Source organism: Cebus imitator, unplaced genomic scaffold (assembly GCF_001604975.1).
Source record: "Cebus imitator isolate Cc_AM_T3 unplaced genomic scaffold, Cebus_imitator-1.0 Scaffold538, whole genome shotgun sequence".
Taxonomy (NCBI): domain Eukaryota; kingdom Metazoa; phylum Chordata; class Mammalia; order Primates; family Cebidae; genus Cebus; species Cebus imitator.
This window is the reverse complement of record NW_016107853.1, coordinates 1,157,091-1,175,876: the sequence shown is the minus strand read 5'-3', so window position 1 is coordinate 1,175,876 and position 18,786 is coordinate 1,157,091. Positions and strand designations below refer to the sequence as shown.

At 58.3% G+C, this 18,786-nt stretch overlaps 2 protein-coding genes across 4 annotated transcripts in view; one reads left to right on the top strand and one right to left on the bottom strand.

The window, feature by feature from the left end:
* The window catches only part of LLGL1 (LLGL scribble cell polarity complex component 1), an 18,838-nt gene extending 12,460 nt beyond the window's left edge, over positions 1 to 6,378 (top strand). For both annotated transcript variants that reach the window (XM_017514859.2, XM_017514860.2), the window contains exons 15-23: positions 162 to 309; positions 541 to 694; positions 2,818 to 3,113; positions 3,629 to 3,893; positions 4,057 to 4,171; positions 4,343 to 4,449; positions 4,672 to 4,792; positions 4,907 to 4,986; positions 5,746 to 6,378. In XM_017514859.2, the coding sequence (XP_017370348.1) occupies positions 162 to 309; positions 541 to 694; positions 2,818 to 3,113; positions 3,629 to 3,893; positions 4,057 to 4,171; positions 4,343 to 4,449; positions 4,672 to 4,792; positions 4,907 to 4,985 (1,285 nt within the window). In that variant the 3' untranslated portion in view covers position 4,986; positions 5,746 to 6,378. The remainder of the gene's footprint in view (positions 1 to 161; positions 310 to 540; positions 695 to 2,817; positions 3,114 to 3,628; positions 3,894 to 4,056; positions 4,172 to 4,342; positions 4,450 to 4,671; positions 4,793 to 4,906; positions 4,987 to 5,745) is intronic.
* Positions 6,342 to 18,786, bottom strand: part of FLII (FLII actin remodeling protein) — a 15,715-nt gene continuing 3,270 nt past the window's right edge. Inside the window, exons 4-30 of one of the 2 annotated variants that reach the window (XM_017514857.2) lie at positions 17,966 to 18,046; positions 17,552 to 17,637; positions 17,304 to 17,465; positions 16,863 to 16,966; positions 16,331 to 16,506; positions 16,087 to 16,244; positions 15,321 to 15,405; positions 14,836 to 14,983; positions 14,519 to 14,655; positions 14,106 to 14,318; positions 13,696 to 13,875; positions 11,284 to 11,366; positions 11,086 to 11,160; positions 10,758 to 10,841; positions 10,508 to 10,679; positions 9,416 to 9,520; positions 9,144 to 9,335; positions 8,655 to 8,843; positions 8,416 to 8,555; positions 8,094 to 8,331; positions 7,817 to 7,971; positions 7,671 to 7,731; positions 7,435 to 7,563; positions 7,239 to 7,345; positions 7,049 to 7,154; positions 6,854 to 6,919; positions 6,342 to 6,772 (exon numbers count right to left, since the gene is read on the bottom strand). In XM_017514857.2, coding sequence (XP_017370346.1) covers positions 6,638 to 6,772; positions 6,854 to 6,919; positions 7,049 to 7,154; positions 7,239 to 7,345; positions 7,435 to 7,563; positions 7,671 to 7,731; positions 7,817 to 7,971; positions 8,094 to 8,331; positions 8,416 to 8,555; positions 8,655 to 8,843; positions 9,144 to 9,335; positions 9,416 to 9,520; positions 10,508 to 10,679; positions 10,758 to 10,841; positions 11,086 to 11,160; positions 11,284 to 11,366; positions 13,696 to 13,875; positions 14,106 to 14,318; positions 14,519 to 14,655; positions 14,836 to 14,983; positions 15,321 to 15,405; positions 16,087 to 16,244; positions 16,331 to 16,506; positions 16,863 to 16,966; positions 17,304 to 17,465; positions 17,552 to 17,637; positions 17,966 to 18,046 — 3,567 coding nt within the window. In that variant the 3' untranslated portion in view covers positions 6,342 to 6,637. The remainder of the gene's footprint in view (positions 6,773 to 6,853; positions 6,920 to 7,048; positions 7,155 to 7,238; positions 7,346 to 7,434; positions 7,564 to 7,670; positions 7,732 to 7,816; positions 7,972 to 8,093; positions 8,332 to 8,415; positions 8,556 to 8,654; positions 8,844 to 9,143; positions 9,336 to 9,415; positions 9,521 to 10,507; positions 10,680 to 10,757; positions 10,842 to 11,085; positions 11,161 to 11,283; positions 11,367 to 13,695; positions 13,876 to 14,105; positions 14,319 to 14,518; positions 14,656 to 14,835; positions 14,984 to 15,320; positions 15,406 to 16,086; positions 16,245 to 16,330; positions 16,507 to 16,862; positions 16,967 to 17,303; positions 17,466 to 17,551; positions 17,638 to 17,965; positions 18,047 to 18,786) is intronic. The other variant, XM_017514858.2, reaches the window with a different exon arrangement.

Sequence of the window (18,786 nt, the reverse complement as noted above, 5' to 3'; positions counted from 1 at the left end):
AAATAACCTGGCAGCTCCAAGAAGGACATTCTCAGTGCCACCAGCAGCTGGGTCCACAGGACCGTGCCAGAGGGGCTGTGACTCCTCATCAGGCCAGCAGGAGTGTGGTGGCCGCTCCAGGAGACTGCTGTGTAGCACGACTGGACCCTGTCTGCCCCCAGGTGCACTCTTCACCCCAACGACTCCCTGGCCATGGAGGGGCCGCTCTCCCGGGTGAAGTCTCTGAAGAAGTCGCTACGCCAGTCTTTCCGGCGCATTCGCAAGAGCCGTGTCTCAGGCAAGAAGCGGGCTGCTAATGCCAGCAGCAAGGTGAGCTGGGGTAGGCTGCATGGGAGCTGTGCCTGTCTTGTGCCTTGGCCTGGGACCCCTGGGGCCTGCTTATCTCACAGTGCTCCTCCCTCTGCAGTCCCTGGGCCCTCCAGAGGGATGGATGAGCTGGGCAGAGTGGTGGGGGAATGGTAACAGAATGTAGGGCACAAGCCAGGATGCAAGGCTGCTGGAGTGCTAGGGAGACGGTGTTCAGGAGCCCCCGCTCTGCAGTTGCAGGAGGCCAACGCACAGCTGGCCGAGCAGGCCTGCCCCCACGACGTGGAGATGACGCCTGTGCAGCGCCGCATTGAGCCCCGCTCTGCCGATGACTCCCTGTCAGGTGTCGTGCGTTGCCTATACTTTGCTGACACATTCCTTCGAGATGGTAAGGCAGGGGCAGGGAAAGGGCAAGGGTTGGGGAGGTTGGCCTCAACTGGCCACCTGGGAGATGGGTGGTGGCAGGGGAGGTGGTGGGACTGCACCTTGCAAGAGGTTTGAGAGTTTTACTGAATGTGGCCAAGTGCGGTGGCTCACACCTGCAATCCCAGCACTTTGGGAGGTCGAGGTGGGTGGATCACCTGATGTCAGGAGTTTGAGACACACCAGGCCAACATGTTGAAACCGTCTCTTCTAAAAATACAAAAATTAGTCAGGTGTGGTGGTGGGCACCTGTAATCCCAGCTACTTGGAAGGTTGAGGCAGGAGAATCGCTTGAACTGGGAGGTGGAGGTTGCAGTGAGCCGAGCTCGCTCCACTGCACTCCAACCTGGATGACAGAGCGAGACCATCTCAGAAAAAAACCCCTTACCATCCAGCTCCCACAGGGGAGTGCAGTGGATTTTCCCACTGTCTGGATGTGGCAGATGGAGCTGGAGGTGTCGGGGGTTCTTTGGCTTTTTGTTTTTTTTCTGACCACAAAGACCCAGGAGAGGACAGCCTGGGGCTTTTAACTTGTTCCACTTGTTGCCTGATCACCCACAGACCCCCTGGGGGAGATGGATGGTAAGGGGTTGTTGAGTGAGCTGGGTGAGCCTCTCAGATCTGAGCCAGGAGAAGGAAGGTTGGGGCCTGGAGGACGACAATGAGGGGCACTGGCCCTTGCCCAGGCCCTGAGGCAGGCATGTGTGTGGGTGCTGCCCAGCCACTTGGCTGGAGTGGAGCAGGTGGGGGTCGAGGAGTGTGGCTCAGGGAGGTGCTGGTACTGGCCAGAGGCTAAGGACGTGGCTTGGACTCTTGGCAGCCTGGGAACTCTTGACTAGGTCCTGGATGTGTTGACTCATTGACTTTGTACAATGGGAGAATTTCAAACATACACAAAAATAGAGAGGTGCAAAGTTGTCCCACATACCTTGCCTGTCTGCCACCGGCTGTGTGCCCCTGCAGAGGCTGTCCCCCTCCCCCATACTCTTTACTGTTTATCTTGCCGGGGTATTTTAACGAAAACCCAGACACGAGTACTTCAGCATGGGCCTGACAGATGTCACTGACAGCCACTGTTCACATCATGCCCTCTAGAACCAACGTGAATTCCTGAGTGTCATCTACTTGGTCGAGCTCTGCTTTCTGATGTCATTTATTTGTCAAGGGTCTTTCTGTAGTGTATTTTCCCACTGTCTGGATGTGGCGGATGGAGCTGGAGGTGGGGGGTTCTTTGGCTTTTGTTGTTTCTGACCACAAAGACCCAGAAGAGGACAGCCTGGGGTTTTTAACTTGTTCCACCATCCCAAGGAGGGTCATGTTCATGGCCACCTAGGGCTCCTGTTGCGCATGTTTTGAGTAGTGCAGGTACTTACTGCCCCAGGATCCATCAGGTCATCAGGGTGCGGGTGGGTGAGCTTCCAAGTCTGCCCTGGCTTCTTCGGGGCTTGGCTCTGATTCTCCACTAAAGCTCATCCCCCAGAGGTTCAGTTCACACAGGCAGAGCAGGGTCGGTGTATGGGCGTCCTAGGTGTCCCCAGGCTTGGTGGCTTTCTCTGGCTGCCACGTGGGGAACACACTGAAGGTGGGGTGAAGCAGGGGCTGAGACAAGATGCACGTGTGGGGTGCATGGGGGCCTGGTTCCAGTCTGTTGACAGGAGTAGCAAGGGGATACGGGGCTGGAGAGAGGAGTTGGGCTTGTAGGGCCTGGGGGTGAGTGATGCTAGGATGGAGCTGCATTTACTGATACGGGGGTTGAAGGTGCAGTGGGACGGAGCTGGAGGGCTCGGTCTGGTTTGGGCGCCCATTGGCATCCTGTGCAGATGCGCTCCAGCTGTTGGGGCCTCTGCAGGAGGGCTGCATCCTGGGCTCTGATGCAGTCAGCAGCATAGAGCTGGGGTCTCAGGCCTCAAGGCTGGAGGTCACCAGGGAGGCATGGGACAGGAGGGAACCAGCTCTGAGTCCCAGGGTGTCACAGTTAGGAAGGAGGGGTATAAGAGAGGCCGGGAAGTGCCTGCAGTCTGTGGGGAGACTGCAGGGGAGATGCCTGGCTTGCAGGGAGCACCCTCCTCACGAGCTCATTTTCTGCAGGGGCCCACCATGGGCCTACCATGTGGGCTGGCACCAACTCGGGCTCTGTGTTCGCCTATGCACTAGAGGTGCCAGCAGCAGCAGTGGGTGGTGAGAAGCGGCCTGAGCAAGCAGTGGAGGCCGTGCTGGGCAAGGAAGTGCAGCTGATGCACCGGGCGCCTGTGGTGGCCATCGCCGTGTTGGATGGGCGTGGCCGCCCGCTGCCTGAGCCCTATGAGGCCTCACGGGACCTGGCGCAGGCACCTGACATGCAGGGTGGTCATGCTGTGCTAATCGCGTCTGAGGAGCAGTTCAAGGTGAGCCACTGTGGGCTGTGGGGGAACCCTCCAGGCCCCACCATTGGATCCTCTAGAGCCCCTGTCTGCCTGTATACCCTACTGTTGGGACCTAAGACCCTTGCACCCCAGCTGAACACCCCTAGCCAGCAGAAAACTCCCCAAGAACCCTGATGCCCCCTCAGCCTGCTGCGTTCCCCTAAGACTGTCCTATCTCACTGTCCCCTGCAAGGCACCTGTACTCTGCCAAGACCCCTGAGCCCAGTCCCCGGGGCGCTGCCCAGAAAGAACTCTAGGCATTCTGTGATTGATTTTTGTCACAGATTGAGAGAGGGCCTGGGAGGTTTCTGGAGTACAGCATCAAGTGGAGTTTAGTGGCGCAGCACCAGCAGGGCCAGCCAGGTGTACAGGCAGGGGAGGCCACGTGGCAATGAGGCTGGACTTTGTGGTGGGGGCTGGGGGTCAGCAGCCATGAGGGTGAGGGGCCCTGGGGATGACAGGGCCAGGCCCTGTGCTCACCAGCCATCTGCTGTCAGGTCTTCACACTGCCCAAGGTGAGCGCCAAGACCAAGTTCAAGTTGACGGCCCATGAGGGCTGTCGTGTGCGCAAGGTGGCATTGGCCACGTTTGCCAGTGTGGCCTGCGAGGACTATGCTGAGACCTGCCTGGCCTGCCTCACCAACCTGGGCGATGTCCACGTCTTCTCGGTGCCTGGCCTGCGGCCCCAGGTGCACTACTCCTGCATCCGGAAGGAGGACATCAGTGGCATCGCCTCATGCATCTTCACGCGCCACGGCCAGGGTGAGGTGGGGCTGAGGCCAAGGAGGCCTTTCTTAGGCGAGCAAGCTGAGCAGGGCCAGTGTTGCTTGGGAAGGGCACTCCGGGTGGGCACAGGCCCTGCCCATGGAGGAGCTGTGGTTGGTGGCATCTCCTAACTGCAGTCCTCATTATTCTGTCCACCCAGGCTTTTACCTGATATCCCCATCAGAATTTGAACGCTTCTCCCTAAGTGCCCGGAACATCACAGAACCACTCTGCTCTCTGGACATTAACTGGCCCCGTGATGCCACCCAGGCCAGGTGTGTGGATGGAGGCAGCCCCTAGTCTGGGGGACCTGTGACCAGGGCCAGGTCTCATCCCAACCCCAAGATCTGCCTTCCCTGGGCTTGGGAGTGGGAGGGCAGAGATCTAATGTGCCAACCTCAAGGCACCGACCTATGGTCCCCACATGCCTATCTCTGCACTTACAGGCTCCAAGAGTCACCCAAGCTGAGCCAGGCTAATGGGACCCCAAGCATCCTGCTGGCCCCACAGAGCCTTGATGGAAGCCCTGATCTAGCCCACAGCAAGGGATCTGGTGAGGAGGGGCATGAAATGAGTCCAGGCCCTGGCCCCACAGTGCCCTGAGGGAGGGAGTCAGGACTCACATAGCTCAAGGACAGGATCTGTAGGAGGGGGGTAGTTGTGTGCCCATGGGTGTCACCTCTCACCATTGGCTGCCTTTGGGCCTGTGTCCCCAGTCCCTAGGTGCAGAGGGTGCTAAGGGTCCTGGTAGGGGCTGATCACTTGCTCCCTGCAGACACCCCAGAGCCACCTGAGGCCGCACTCTCGCCCATGTCCATCGACTCGGCCACCAGTGCTGACACCACGCTGGACACGACAGGGGACGTCACAGTAGAAGATGTGAAGGATTTCCTGGGGTGAGGCTGGTGGGCAGGTCCACAGGAAGGGTTACCCTGTCCCCTCGGCCTCCCTCCCCAGGGCTGCCAGGGGCTCCCCCGCCCCCACCCCTGAATACAACCCCCATCTCACAGCTCCTCCGAGGAGTCTGAGAAGAACCTGAGGAACCTGGCAGAAGATGAGGCCCGTGCCTGTGCCATCCTGATCAAATGAGGTGCTGCAGGGGTGGGGCCCTGGTCCTCACCATTGGCAGCATCCACCCCTCCAGCCCCTGTCTGAGCCCCACTTGGCCCTGGTCTCCCACCTAGGATCCTGGCAGGCCCCTGTGATGGTGGCAGTCTCTGAAGCCTGGCTCCCTTCCAAAGTGTGTCTCAATTGGGGACTTTTGGGGCTCACATAGACACAAATGTTATGGTTGGGTATTAGAAAAGCAAGGCCAGCCCCTCAGCCCTTGCATGTGACAGGTGGTGGCGAGGACAAGACCAGATTAAACCACTTAGAGGTGGCAGCAGTTTGGGTTCTGGGAGCTGGTTTGGCCAGCCCATTTCATAGATGAGATCACTGAGGTGCACAAGGTCAGGTCCTGCCGGTTGGGCCCAGCAAGTAAGTGGCTGATGCCCCACCTGAGTCTCGGTGTGGATCCTCACCTGGATCTGGGAATCTTAACATATTTGCTGCCTTGTGCTCCCAGCCACCTGACTGTATGCCATGGCCCCACCCTACACTGCACATGGACACCTTCCAGCTCTTTGGTAACCCTCCCTGGCCTCAGTGGGGCATGTGTGGCCTGACACTTGGATACCCACCCCCACCTAGAGACTCAGCAAGCCCGTCTCAGACAGTCACTGAAGAGCCATGGCTGCCCTGCAGAGGAGACTGGCGGCACCTGTGTGGCCCGGGGGCTGTGGCAGTCCGCCTGTCCTCTTTGGCCCTCCCTCACCTTCTGCTGATACCTCTTCTCTCCCTCTCCCAGGAAGGCCAGAACTATCCCGACCTCCACCTGCCCTGCTCGGAGCTGGAGTGCTGGATCCCTGGCACCTTCCTGGCCCCTTAACATAGAACCATACCTGCTAACCTGTAGGCTCCACTGGACTGCTGTCCTGTCCCTCGTGACCCGGGGCCCTGGAGCAGCACCAGTGCCAGGGTATGGGCCTGGGACTTGGCCCAGAGCCTCTGGGGCCAGAACTGAGTCCTCCTGCAGGCATCTGGCTGCCCTGGGGGGGCCACTGCCTAGGGAAAAGGACAGGTGGGGCCTAGCACCTCATCCCACCTCGCACTCCACACACCGTCCTTCCCCCTCACTTTGCAAAGAGTATTTTTCTAGCACCTGGGCTGGACAGTTGTTTGTTTCTAAAACTATTTTGGTACTTGCTCCTGGGCCAGTCCCCAGCTTGTCGTGTGTGTGTGTGTGTGCGTGTGTGCGTGCGTGCGTGCGTGCGTGCATGTGACTGGGAGCTCTGCTGGGCACCCCAGTCAGATGTGTGTGTAGGGGGGTGGGGGGCCAAGATGAGTTTCCCTGTAGATTGTACCTTGGGGTTTTTTTCTGTCATTTTGTTAAAATTAGTGTCATTTTAATATTAAAAGTACTGATTTTTAATATTGAAAATAAAACCATTTAATATCCTTAAAGGGCAGCCGCATCTGCTTTATCCCTGGCAGGGAAGTGAGGGGGCTTCACACGTGTGCTCACACTGTGGAGGGAGTCGGATTTCCCAGACCCCATTGGTGCTGCTTAAGGCTGCTGGGAACTGTGGCACTGGGTGTGGCTGGGGCAGGCGTTGTCACCTGAGTACATTCTCTGCTAGCAGAAAGTGGACAAGGCCCCTTCCTCTTCCTCACCCAGCCTGGGGCTGTGCCAGTCTGTCCTAGGCCAGGGCCTTGCGGAAGGTGCTCCAGGCATGGAAGCACCGGGTGAAGGCGTGCTGCTCATTGCCCTTGCGGACCAGGCGCAGGCGGCGAGGCCACTCATGTTCCTTGGACCGCATGTGCTGGATATACACCTGGCAAGGGAAAGCCAACCTTGAGTGATGACCCTGCCCTGCCCACAGGCCCCATCTTAGCTCTCCCTCCACCCAGCTCACCTGGCAGGCCTTCAGGCTCAGCTTGATCTCCACCTGGCTAGTCTGGGTCCCCACCCACATGTAGACCTGTGGGGGCAGCAAAGGAGATGGTCGCATGGGTGCCTGGGAGCACCCCCCTGCTCCTGGCCCGAGAATTCCCATTTACAAGCCTATGGGCATCTCCTTGGATGGGCGGGGCCGGTGGCAGCACCTCACCTCTTGGCCGTTGTCAAGTAACATGATGTCGTCATCTGCCAGGTCATCTTGGCAAAAGTCAGAACATTTCTCAGTCACTGCAAAGTAGCCCTTCTCGTTGGAGCACCTGGGAGTCAAGGATCAAGGTGAGGCCAGAGGTCATAAGCAGCAGTGGCAAGACTGAGGGGAGGGGTCAGGGCCCTGGCCTCACCGGAAGAGCCGCGTGTGCTTCATGTACTCGGCGTCATCGTCATAAGGCTTTTGGGCCCCAATGCCCACCCAGAAGAAGTTCTCAGGCTCCTCGCCTTCATTGATCACCTGTGGGAAAGGCCAGTCCAGCCCAGGGCCCCTGCCTGCCCTACGCGCCCCCCCCCCGTGTGTGCCCGCCTGCCTGCCCACCTCCTGACCTGCTTGCTGTAGGAGGCATCAAACATGGTATTCAGGATGTCTTCTGCCAACTTGGCTTCGTCAGGGTCTGATGCCCGGCCTACCCAGGCGTACACGATGCCCTGGTTGTCCTCACTCTCAAAGGGAACCTGGGGAGTGTGCAGGGGTGGGAGTGGGGGGGTGTTCCAGGCTGGCTCAACCACCAAACGCCCCACCCCTTGGTCCATGGAGTCCTGTCTCAGACCCACAACCCCACCTTGAGGATGAAGCAGAACTCGGAGTTGAGGAGGCTGGAATCAGTGTTGATCTGGATGCACCTGTGGAAGGGATGGGGTGTCAGCAAGGAGTCAGGCCTGGCTCCCTGACCCCTGCTCACCACTGTGTCCTCCCCCAGCCAGGCACCGGGTGCAGAGGGCGCTGCCATTGGTGCGGATCTGGTAGAGGCTGGGCTGCACGGCGCCCTGAGCTGCCTTCCTCTTGCCCCGGTGGATAATGAACTTCCTCTTGAAATGGGACAGGAACTTGGGGTTCTCCTGCTGCTGCGTCATGCGTACCACCTGGGGATACGGAAGTGTTAGGGGCAGCTCCCTGGACCCTCACCTGCCCCTCGGTACCCGAACCTCCACTGGGTCTGGGCCCCACCACACCCCTCCGCCTGGCCTCGAGCTGCCGGGCACACCTCCAGCTTGCCAGGGAAGAGGCTCTCGAACTTCTTCTGCAGGCTGAAGGTAAAGGTGAGCCAACCCATGTTGGAGGCTTCGCGGCCCTGCCAGAAGTACACGATGCACTGGAAGTCCTCCTCTGGCTGCTTCTCCTCTGCCTCGCCTGTTGCCTCCTCACCTTCTTTGCCCTCGGCCTTCTCCTCCCCCTTGCCTTCCTTCTTTTCCTCCTCCTCGTACTCCACGGGTACCCAGTACCTGCCGGATTGGAGGGTTGTAAGCAAGGGCTCGAGCCACCAGCACCTGGGGAGGGGCTCGGGGAAGAGAGTGCTGAGGTGGCACCTGCAGAGGAAGACGTAGCAGTCCTGTGTGTAGAAGTGGCCGAACTCCTCCTCCGGCAGCCGCGCGAACTTCTTGCCCTCCAGCACGAAACCCTCCATGCCATCTAGGTCTTCATTCCACTCCTCCATCAGCTGCTCTGCCTACGGGTGGCAGAGCCCCGCCCGCGGCAGGTCTGAGCAAGCTCTGTGCATTGGACCCGCCCCCGCCCGCCCCCGGGCCCGCCCCCGGGCCCGCCCCACCTCCGCCAGCGACATGGGCGGCTGCCGAGGCAAGAAGAGCGCAGTGAGGTCAGCCTTCATCTGGTCTTTCTTCTCGGTGTCGCGTTTCACCTTCCCGGAGAGACCCGGGCTCTGCAGCACAGACTCTGCATTGCGCGTGTAGTCCACCATCAACACATCGTCCCAATTCTTGAACTTGGCCTTGAACACCTGACAAGGAGGTCATCAACTTACTATGAGGGGTGCGGCATGATCAAGGTTGGGGTTGGAGGAAGTAACCCGAGGCTTGAGAGGCGGGACCCCAGGGAGATCTAGAGCGAGGCTTGCGAGGTAGGGCCTCGGACACAGGTAGTAAAAGGGGCAGCTTGCAGAGGGGGCGGGGCCTGGGCAGGGTCAGCAAAGAGGAGGTGGGTTTGGGCCCAGCTCTGTAGGGAGGTAGTGGAACCACAGGGATCGGAGCACGTTGGGGTGTGAAGGATCCTGGAGGGGCCTCCGGAGCGGCAAGCGCACCTGAGCCTCGGTGCCCTCGAGGCTGCGGCTGACTGTGGCATGGCGTGGCCGGTGCAGCATCCCGCACAGCTCCTGACCCAGCTTGAGGGCGGCAGCGCGCACCAGGCGTGGGGACTTACGGCCGAGCCAGATGAACACGTCGGACCAACAGTCCAGGATGTACACGCAGCGCGTGTCCAGCAGACTCTGCAGCTGTAGACCAGGAGCCTGGAGGTCAAAGCCCGGCCAATGGGGAGCGACCCAGGCCCGCGCCCTCCTCCTGCGTCTCTTACCAGCCGCATTCTTGGCATCAGCTCCACCTTAGGACGCTGCTTATGTTCCACGGAGAGCTTATAGTTGATCTGTGGGAGCTCCAGGTAGCCCAAGCCCAGGCCCACCTGGCACAAAGGATGGGCATGGCAGGGAGGGGTTCTGCAGACAGGAACCTCACCCACAGGCCCCTGCTTTGGAACCAGCCCTGCTCTGCAGCATGGCTCACTGCCTGCTCCTGTTTCCCTCTCCCCATCAATCAATCAAGGTCTTTTTAGGGATATCCTTTCAGAAGGGCTTTTTTTTTTTTTTTGGAGGCGGAGTTTCGCTCTTGTTGCCCAGGCTGGAGTACAATGGCGCAATCTCGGCTCACCGCAACCTCCGCCTCCTGGGTTCAAGCAATTCTCCTGCCTCAGCCTCCCGAGTAGCTGGGACTACAGGCGTGCGCCACCATGCCCAGCTAATTTTTGTATTTTTAGTAGAGACGGGGTTTCACCATGTTGACCGGGATGGTCTCGATCTCTTGACCTCGTGATCCACCCGCCTCGGCCTCCCAAAGTGCTGGGATTACAGGCTTGAGCCACCGCGCCCGGCAGCTAATTATTTTTTAAAATATATTTTTAGTAGAGATGGAGTTTCACCATGTTGGCCAAGATGGTCTTGATCTCTTGACCTTGTGATCTGCCTGACTTGGCCTCCCAAAGTGGTCGGATTACAGGCGTGAGCCACTGCGCCCGGCCTTCATGCCATTTCTAATTCTCTAACTTGTCCCATTCCTGTTCACAAGAATCTGGTGGCTTCCTGGCACCCGGATAATTGAGCCAAGATTCCAGACCTGGCACTGGGCGCTTCTGTCTCCCCTACAGCCCCACCATCCTGGAAATACTTCCTCATGCACTTCTCAAAACCAGCCTCTGGACCTTTGCTCAGACTGTTCCTTGTCCAGAAGGTGGCACCCTCTCCCCACCAAGGTCAAGATGGAACTCACAGCCACCTGCAGTGGTGTGTAGCCCATTCCCCCAATCAGTAGCCCTGATTGGGGGAATGGGTTACATATACACCGTTGCAGGTGGCTGTGGGTCAGGCCAGCCCTGCACCCCAGCATCAGGGCTCACCTTGTACAACTTGGGCTGGGGTGGCCAGAAGTCATCAGGCACGTGCTTCTTGATCTCAGAGGGCTCCCCACCCAGTGCCTCCCAGAACTCCGGGAGCTCCTGGCCCTGCACCAGCAGTGTGATCTCGGCCTTCCCTTTCCGCTCATTCTTGTTAATTTTCTCTGCAAAGAGCCTGAGAGCAGGATGCAGAGTCATCAGTGAGGCTCGCACCCCTTTCCTTCACACAAAAGACCCCACGGTGTCCTCGTACCTGGCCTTGGTGGTGCTGCTCAGCGTGGCCTGGGTCCCCCGCCACACGTAGATGTCCAGCCCTCGGTCCAGCAGGAAAACAAACCTGGACAGGAAGGGGCAAGAAGGAGCTGTGATGGGGCAATGATCGCCCCACACTCCTGACCCCACCAAACAAATCCCCCGTTATGGGGTTTCTGGGTGAGTCTCAGGGACCTCCCACCAAGGTCATGGGCAGGAGTTAAAGGGGCTGTTAGAGGGCCTCCTCTTCTAAGAGGCCCACACCTGCCCCCACTGGTGGGGAGGAGGCTGAGGGTGAAGCACCCCCACCTCACATCGTCAGGGCTCACCTTGGGTCCAGAGAGGCCCCCTTGAGAGGCACAGGCTCCAACTTGATGTTCTTTTTCCCATAAACACGATACATCCTGGGCGCAAGGCAAGAGTGGCTCAGTGTGGGCACCAATGGCCCAACTTAGCCCCAATACCCTCCCCTCCACCCCTTTCCAGCCAACTCCAGCTCCATGCTCCCCACTGCCTACACATCTCACCTGGTGATGTAGTGTGTGTCTTCCACAGTGTAGAAGCCACTGGCTGTTCCACCCTCAATGTAGGAGATGTCATTGTCAAACACCTGTGTGTGAGGGTGTGGTTCTTCATCACTGAGCTGCCCCTCCCCCACCAACCACCGCCCGTCAGGTGTGCTACAGAGTTGTGTACAGGAGAATTGAGTGCTACAAATCTATGATGTTTTAAAAAAGCATATCGGCCAGGCGCTGTAGCTCACGCCTGTAATCTCAGCACTCTGGGAGGCCAAGGCGGAGCTCAGAGGGCTCCCCACCCAGTGCCTCCCAGAACTCCTGGAGCTCCTGGCCCTGCACCAGCAGTGTGATCTTGGCCTTCCCTTTCTGCTCATTCTTGTTAATTTTCTTTTCTTTTTTTTTTTTTTGAGATGGAGTTGCACTCATGTTACCCAGGCTGGAGTGCAATGGCGCGACCTCGGCTCACCGCAACCTCCACCTCCTGGGTTCAGGCAATTCTCCTGCCTCAGCCTCCTGAGTAGCTGGGATTACAGGCACGCACCACCATGCCCAGCTAATTTTTTGTATTTTTAATAGAGATAGGGTTTCACCATGTTGACCAGGATGGTCTCGATCTCTTGACCTCGTGATCCACCCGCCTCGGCCTCCCAAAGTGCTGGGATTACAGGCGTGAGCCACCGCACCTGGCCTCTTGCTAATTTTCTCTGCAAAGAGCATGAGAGCAGGACGCAGAGTCATCAGTGAGGCTTGCACCCATTTCCTTCACACAAAAGACCCCACAGTGTCCTCGTACCTGGCCTTGGTGGTGCTGCTCAGATCACCTGAGGTCGGGACCAGCCTGACCAACATGGAGAAACCCCATCTCTACTAAAAATACAAAATTAGCCAGGCATGGTGGCACATGCCTGTAATACCAGCTACTCGGGAGTCTGAGGCAGGAGAATCTCTTCAACCCGAGAGACAGAGGTTGTGGTGAGCCGAGATTGTTCCATTGTATTCTAGCCTGGGCAACAAGTGCAAAACTTCATTAAAAAACACAGAAACGGGCCGGGCGCGGTGGCTCAAGCCTGTAATCCCAGCACTTTGGGAGGCCGAGGCGGGTAGATCACGAGGTCAAGAGATTGAGACCATCCTGGTCAACACGGTGAAACCCCGTCTCTACTAAAAATACAAAAAAAAATTAGCTGGGCATGGTGGTGCGTGCCTGTAATCCCAGCTACTCAGGAGGTTGAGGCAGGAGAATTGCCTGAACGCAGGAGGCGGAGGTTGCGGTGAGCCAAGGTCGCGCCATTGCACTCCAGCCTGGGTAACATGAGTGAAACTCCGTCTCAAAAAAAAAAAAAACGAAAAAAACCCACAGAAACAAAAAACAGATCTGGCTGGGCACTGAGCGGGGTGGCTCATGCCTGTAATCCCAGCACTTTGTGAGGCCAAGGTGAGCAGATCACCTAATGTCAGGAGTTCGAGACCAGCCTGGCCAACATGGCAAAAGCCCATCTAAAAAAAAAAACAAAAATTAGCTAGGCATGGTGGTGCATGCCTGTAATCCCAGCTAGTCAGGAGGCTGAGGCAGGAGAATCGCTTGAACCCTGGAGGTGGAGGTTGCAGTGTGCCAAGATTGTGTCACTGCACTCCAGCCAGGGCGACAGAGTGAGAATCTATCTAACAAAACAAAACAAAAAAAAACAGATCTGTGCCTATAAACATACACACATTGGGGTTTTGGGATGTATGAAAATATGGATGTGTCCACCCACGTGTGTAAAGATGCCTACAGCATCTTTAGATGCACACATATCAGGGTACACAAGCAAGTGGGGTCGTGGAAGAGTGGAAATCTGGGTGAATATGGATAAAAACTCAGGGTGGGGGTGTGTGTGCACATGAACTCCATGTGTGTGTACATGCGAACATATGTCTAGGTGTAACCAGCTGGCAGCTAACAGGGCTCAATAATTTATTCAAGACTGGACTCTAGTCCTGCCCTTGGCCCCGCCACCTTGTTACCCAGATGTGTCCCCAGCCCCTAGTAACAGGTTTTGGCCCCGCCTCCTCACTGCTCTTGGCAACACCCCTTCTACCCTGCTCTCGGCTCCCTCTGCTCTTAGCTCCCTTGTCATTTGGTCTAGCTCCCGTGCCCAGCCTGCACCTTCATCCTTGCCCGGCTGAATTCTGCCCTGTGTTCCTGAACTCTTCTCCACTGACCCAGGCTTTGGCCACCCTAGACCTTACCCTGCCGTCTGCCTTAGGTCTGTAACACAGATCAGGATCTGGATCACAGTATCGCTGATCCAGCCCCCTTTAACCCCAGCTCCCTGCCTGCCTACCCGTTCCTCCTACCTGACTTGGGCCCACTGCCCCTGCACCAGAGTTCCCTGGGCCCCCCACTCTGCCCGCCCCCAATTCTAAAAGGGGCTGCACCTGCAGGAACTCCTCGCTCTCGTCGCCCATCTCCTCCCGGACAGTGCGGCACTCGGCACCCAGGTAGTTGCGCAAGTTGACGGCGTGGATGGCAGAGCAAGCTTTCTTGTCGAGTGTGGCCTCCCCACCAATCCAGTAGTAGATCTCCCAGTTGAGGGAGCCGCTGTCATCCAGAAAGGTCTGGGAGCCAATGCATCGGCCACGTCAGCCTTCACCCTGGCTTTCTGGCCACCCCAGAGAGGCCACTCTGAACAGCACGGGCTTCCCAGCCGCAGCGGTGTTGTACTACCCCGTGCCTGGACCACCTCCACCGGCCTGCCCACCTCCCACCTGGCCTCCCTGAGCAAAACTCTGGAGTTGGGGACTCAGCCATCTTAGAGGAGGCCCCTAACAACATGGCCAGCCCTCACCTTGAGCACAATGTAGCAGTCGGCCTCGTAGAACTTGCCATGGAAGGCTTCCTCCACCAGCACAGGCACAAAATTCTCGATCTGCCAGATGGTCAGGCCAGGCAGCTGGCCCACGTCCTCCGTGAAGAACTCGGAGTAGTCAAGGCGCGGCTTCTCCAGGCCCTGGTCCCAGCGCCGCACCTTCCCGCCGGGGGCCTGAGCATCTGTGCTCTCCTGGGGGCAGAGTCACAGAGCATGGCTTGACTCTGTGAAGCCACTCAGGCTGGTCTTTACTTGCTGCCCACAGGGCCTTTGCACAGCTAATCTCGCTGCCAGTGCCCCCTGGCCCGGCCCTCTTGGCCAGGATCAAGGCCAGAGTCAGCCTTGAGTAGAAGCCAAGGCTCCCTGCCTTGTCCAGCCCTGGCCTGGCTCACCTCCTGCTTTTTGTTCTTCTCCTGGGCAACATCTGACATGCCCTTCAGCACCTGCTTGGCCTGGTCATCCTGGGCTGAGTCCTTGCGCCTCCGCAGCCGCATCTTGCGAGCCAGAGGGTCCTTGGGCCCACTCCCTGCTTAGTGGAGGGGCAAACAGCTGAGCCCTCACTGGGCCTGCCGCCCCCTTCGCCTGCAACCAACCAGGGGCAAACTCCATCCCCCAGGGTCCAGAAAGCTGTATCCCACCCAACTTACAGACACATAATTTGAGGTCTGAGAGGAGCCCCTGCTCCCAGGCGAGACCTTTCCTCACTCACCAGCTGCAGCCGCAGCCACTGTAGCAGGAGAGGCACCTGCCAGCCGCAGCTGGTTCTGCAGCGAGAAGTCGATGTTGTACCACTCAGTGGCACGGTCCACGGGCTTGGGCGGCATGACCAGGTTGGGGTTCTCCCGCACGTCCAGGACCTGCTCCATAGGATAAACAGAGCTGGCACTGAGCCTGCGCCCCACCTCCCAGACACACCAATCCAGTTTCTTGCGCTTGTCTGCAGCTGCCAGGGCTGAGAGGCCAGGGACCAGGTTCCTGTCCCACTCACCTCTGGGGCTCGTTGGGGGTTTAAATGAGACTGTGGAGTGTGCTCTGGATACAGGGAGGCAGCCTACCTTCTCCCCATGGGTGGCCTGTCACTGGCTGCCCCCCCCCCAGGAGGCCTCTCCTGGGTCCCCCCTGCTCTAGGGCACACCCCTTCCTCGTCTCTGCTGAGCCCTCCCAAACCCTCTGCGCCGGCCCAGCATGCCTGACCTCGATCTTCGTCAGGAAATGGATAGCTTCTGGGAGGGTCACCAGGCGGTTCTTGTTCAGGACGAGTTTCCTCAGCTTTGGGCACCTGGAAGAGAGGGCCAGCCAGGGCCTCAGGGAGGTGACAGACAAGGGGAAGCGGTAAGGAAACCCCCAAGTCCCAGGGAGGCAGGCAGGGTCAGAGGAACTGGTGGGGGTCTCTATCCTCTGCCTGAAGGACTTTTCAGAGCCAAGAGACCATGTTGTGGACCCTGTGACCCCCAGAAGAGGGAAGCAATACTGCCTTCCAACCATGTGTGGCCTTGTCCCTAACAGTGCCCTCCCAAAGGTGCTCTGAGGAACTGAACTTGGGAATGGCTGGCATGGGACTGCGGGCTTCATCCACAAAGGCAAATTAACTGGGCCAGGCATGGTGGCTCACGCCTGTGATCCCAGCACTTTGGGAGGCTGAGGCAGGCAGATCATTTGAGCACAGGAGTTCACGACCAGCCTGGCCAACATGGTGAGACTAAAAATACAAAAATTAGCCAGGTGTGTTGGCATGCGCCTGTAATCCCAGCTACTCAGGAGGCTGAGGCAGGAGAATCGCTTGGACTGGGAGATGGAGGCTGGGCAATCGAGTGCGAGACTCTGTTTCAAAAAAAAAAAAAGGTGAATGAACCCATCTCTATTTCGTATGATGCACAAAGACCACAGGGTGGGCTGTGGCTGCAATCCTGGGGTTCTCTGTGCTGGGAGTAGCCCTGCTAGCCCCAGCCCTGCCCGGCACCTGCAGAGACTTTCGGGGATCAGTTCCAAGTTGTTGTTGGCGGCCATGAACTCCTCCAGGTTGGTGAGTTTGCCAATGCCCGAGGGCAGCCCATCAAAGTCCAGCTTGTTGGAGTTCAGGTACAGCTTCTTCAGCTTGCTCAACTTGCAAATGGCTGACTGGAGGGGGAACGGGCAGGGGTGGGCGGTCAGGGCCAGGCTCACAGCCTCCCTCCCATCCCCCCCACCGACAGCCTCAGACGCACGGGCAGTGAGGTGAGCTGATTTCGGGACAGGTTCAGAGTCTCCACATGCACCCACTGGTCTATGCACAGGGACAGCTCCGTGATCTGGTTGCTGCTGAGGTTGAGGCGGCACAGGCTGGGGAGGGTGTACAGGCACTCGGGAACCCGCGTCAGGTCATTGCAGGACAGGTCCACGTCTGGGGTGCAGAATGGGGTGCATCAGCCGGGGCCCATACAGCAGGTGCCAGGGCAGCCAGCCCTAGTGTGAACCCCAGCTCTGCCATCCTGAGCTGCATGGCCTTAGGCAAGTGACGACCTCTGTGAGCCAAAGTTTCTCTATTTGGACAAACTCCCTCACATGGGGATTGTGGGGTACCGAGGCATAAAGTCAGTGTTAAGGCGTTATCATAATGACAGAAGTCACTGAAACATAATGGCAGCCTTTTACCTCTGGGCAGTGGTCCAAGGACAAGGGTTCAAATCCCTTTATCTATAAGGAAGCAAGAGGGCCCAGAGGGGGCCAGAGCTCGGGGGGCTCCCGGGGCTGCCTGACCTGCGAGGTTGCTCAGGCCCTCCAGGCTGGTGGGGAGGTTGCTTTGGGTACGCTGGGTGCTCCGCAGGTGCAGGGTCTGCAGGGCCGTCATCGCTGGGAGCTGCCTGCCAGGGTGACGTGAGTGGTCAGGGCTGGGGCCCACCCAGATGTGTCAAGGGTGGGGCTTGGCAGGGCAGGACCAAGAGCACAGGGCCCAGAGGGTAGGTGTGCGGTCACGTTTGCCTGAAGGGACAAGCCCACGGGTGGCTGCAGGGCGTGTAAGCGGGAAGACAGGACTGAGAGGTGAATGTGTAACTTAGGGCATTGGACACTGAGGGGTGCAGCCTGCACAGAAGGATGGCTGGGCCTAAGAGAAAAGGGCTGGGGCCCTGGGAAGTTAAGGGGCCAGGCCAGATTCCTCAGGGTGGCTTCTGCAGGAGTGTGGCCGGAGGGGGTACCCACCGGAGCTGTGCATGCAGCAGGGGGTTCCCGTTGAGCACGAGCGTCTGCAGGTGCACCAGGCGGCGCATCTGCGGGGGCAGGCTCTCCAGGCGGTTCTCGCTGAGGTCCAGGTACAGCAGGTCAGTGAGGTTGATGAAGAGCTGGTTGGGGATGGTGTCGATGCTATGGGTGGGGAGCAGGAGCCACCTGAGTCAGCACCAGACACCCTCCAGGGCCCAGCCGCCCCCTGCCCTTGGCTGGCCTGGCACCTGTTGTGACTGAGGTTCAGCACCAGCATGTTCTTGGCGTTCTCCAGCTCCCGTGGGCACTCTGTCAGCTGGTTGTAGCTCAAGTCCTGGGTAGAAGGGGTAAGGCCCAGGTCAGGGAAGTCTCCACACCGTCAGGCCTCTGCCAAATTTGGGGATCAGGCAGGGCACTGTGTTGAGTGTGGGGGTAGATGAGGGGGTTCCAGGGCCAAAGGGAAACAGCCAGGAACTTGGGAGGAAGAGTGCCTGGGTTAGGGATCTGACTCCACAAGTGACCTCAGACAAGGTACTAGCCACTCCAAGACTCAGTTTCCCCATCTGCAAAATGGGATAACAATGGCCCCAGGGAGTTTTACAGTGAGTGGGGAATGAATGGTCCAGTTAGCATAGGGGCTAGGTGAGTGGGTAGCCACTGACCAGGACTGAGAGATCATCCAGCTTGAAGATGTCATCAGGGACTCCAGAATTCTTCAGACTATTGGCTCGGGCCACGATGGCCTGGGAATAAATCATAAGAGTCTATGATTCCTGGCTTCCACTCCCAGCAAGGAACAGAGTCCAGAGAGGGACACCTCCTCAGGAAGCTCACCAGAGGCCAGGCCTCGTACTCTCTCACCTCTGGCCTTTGATCAAATAGCCCCCTCTCCTGGAGGGCTCTTCCTATCCTCCCAGTTAGCTCCTATCCACATCCCAAAACCCAGCTCAACTGTGCCCCAGGGCCTAGCACAGGGCCAGAGAACGGTGCTGTGGCTGCCCGACACTTCTCCAGCCCGAATGCCTGCGTGGAGCCCTCTTGCTGCTTCACGGGGCCACTACTGCCCCTCCCAACCACTGCACTTGCAGATGAGGCCCAGAAAGTAGAAGAGACTTGTCCAAGGTCACATGGCCAAGAAGTGGTAAAGCCCAGCTTTGAACTCAGAGTCCAAGTCAGAGGCTGTGCCCTAAACATCTCCAGGGCTCTGACTATAGATGGCATGGCCCTCGTTGAGGCCTGAAGGATTTGGCTAAGGGCCTGATGTTCTGGGCTGTTTGGGGTAGAAGGTACACAGTGCTCCCGGCCAAACCCCACTCAACCCCGGCTCTACCACTGCCTGGCTCTGACCTGGGGCAAGTAATCTGCCTCGGTGGGCAAGTTTCTCTTCTACAACATTAGTGGAGGGCCAGAGTACATGAAAAAATCCTAACAGAATAGTAAGAACATGGCTCAGCCTGTACCGGTTATTATTGTTGTAGTTACT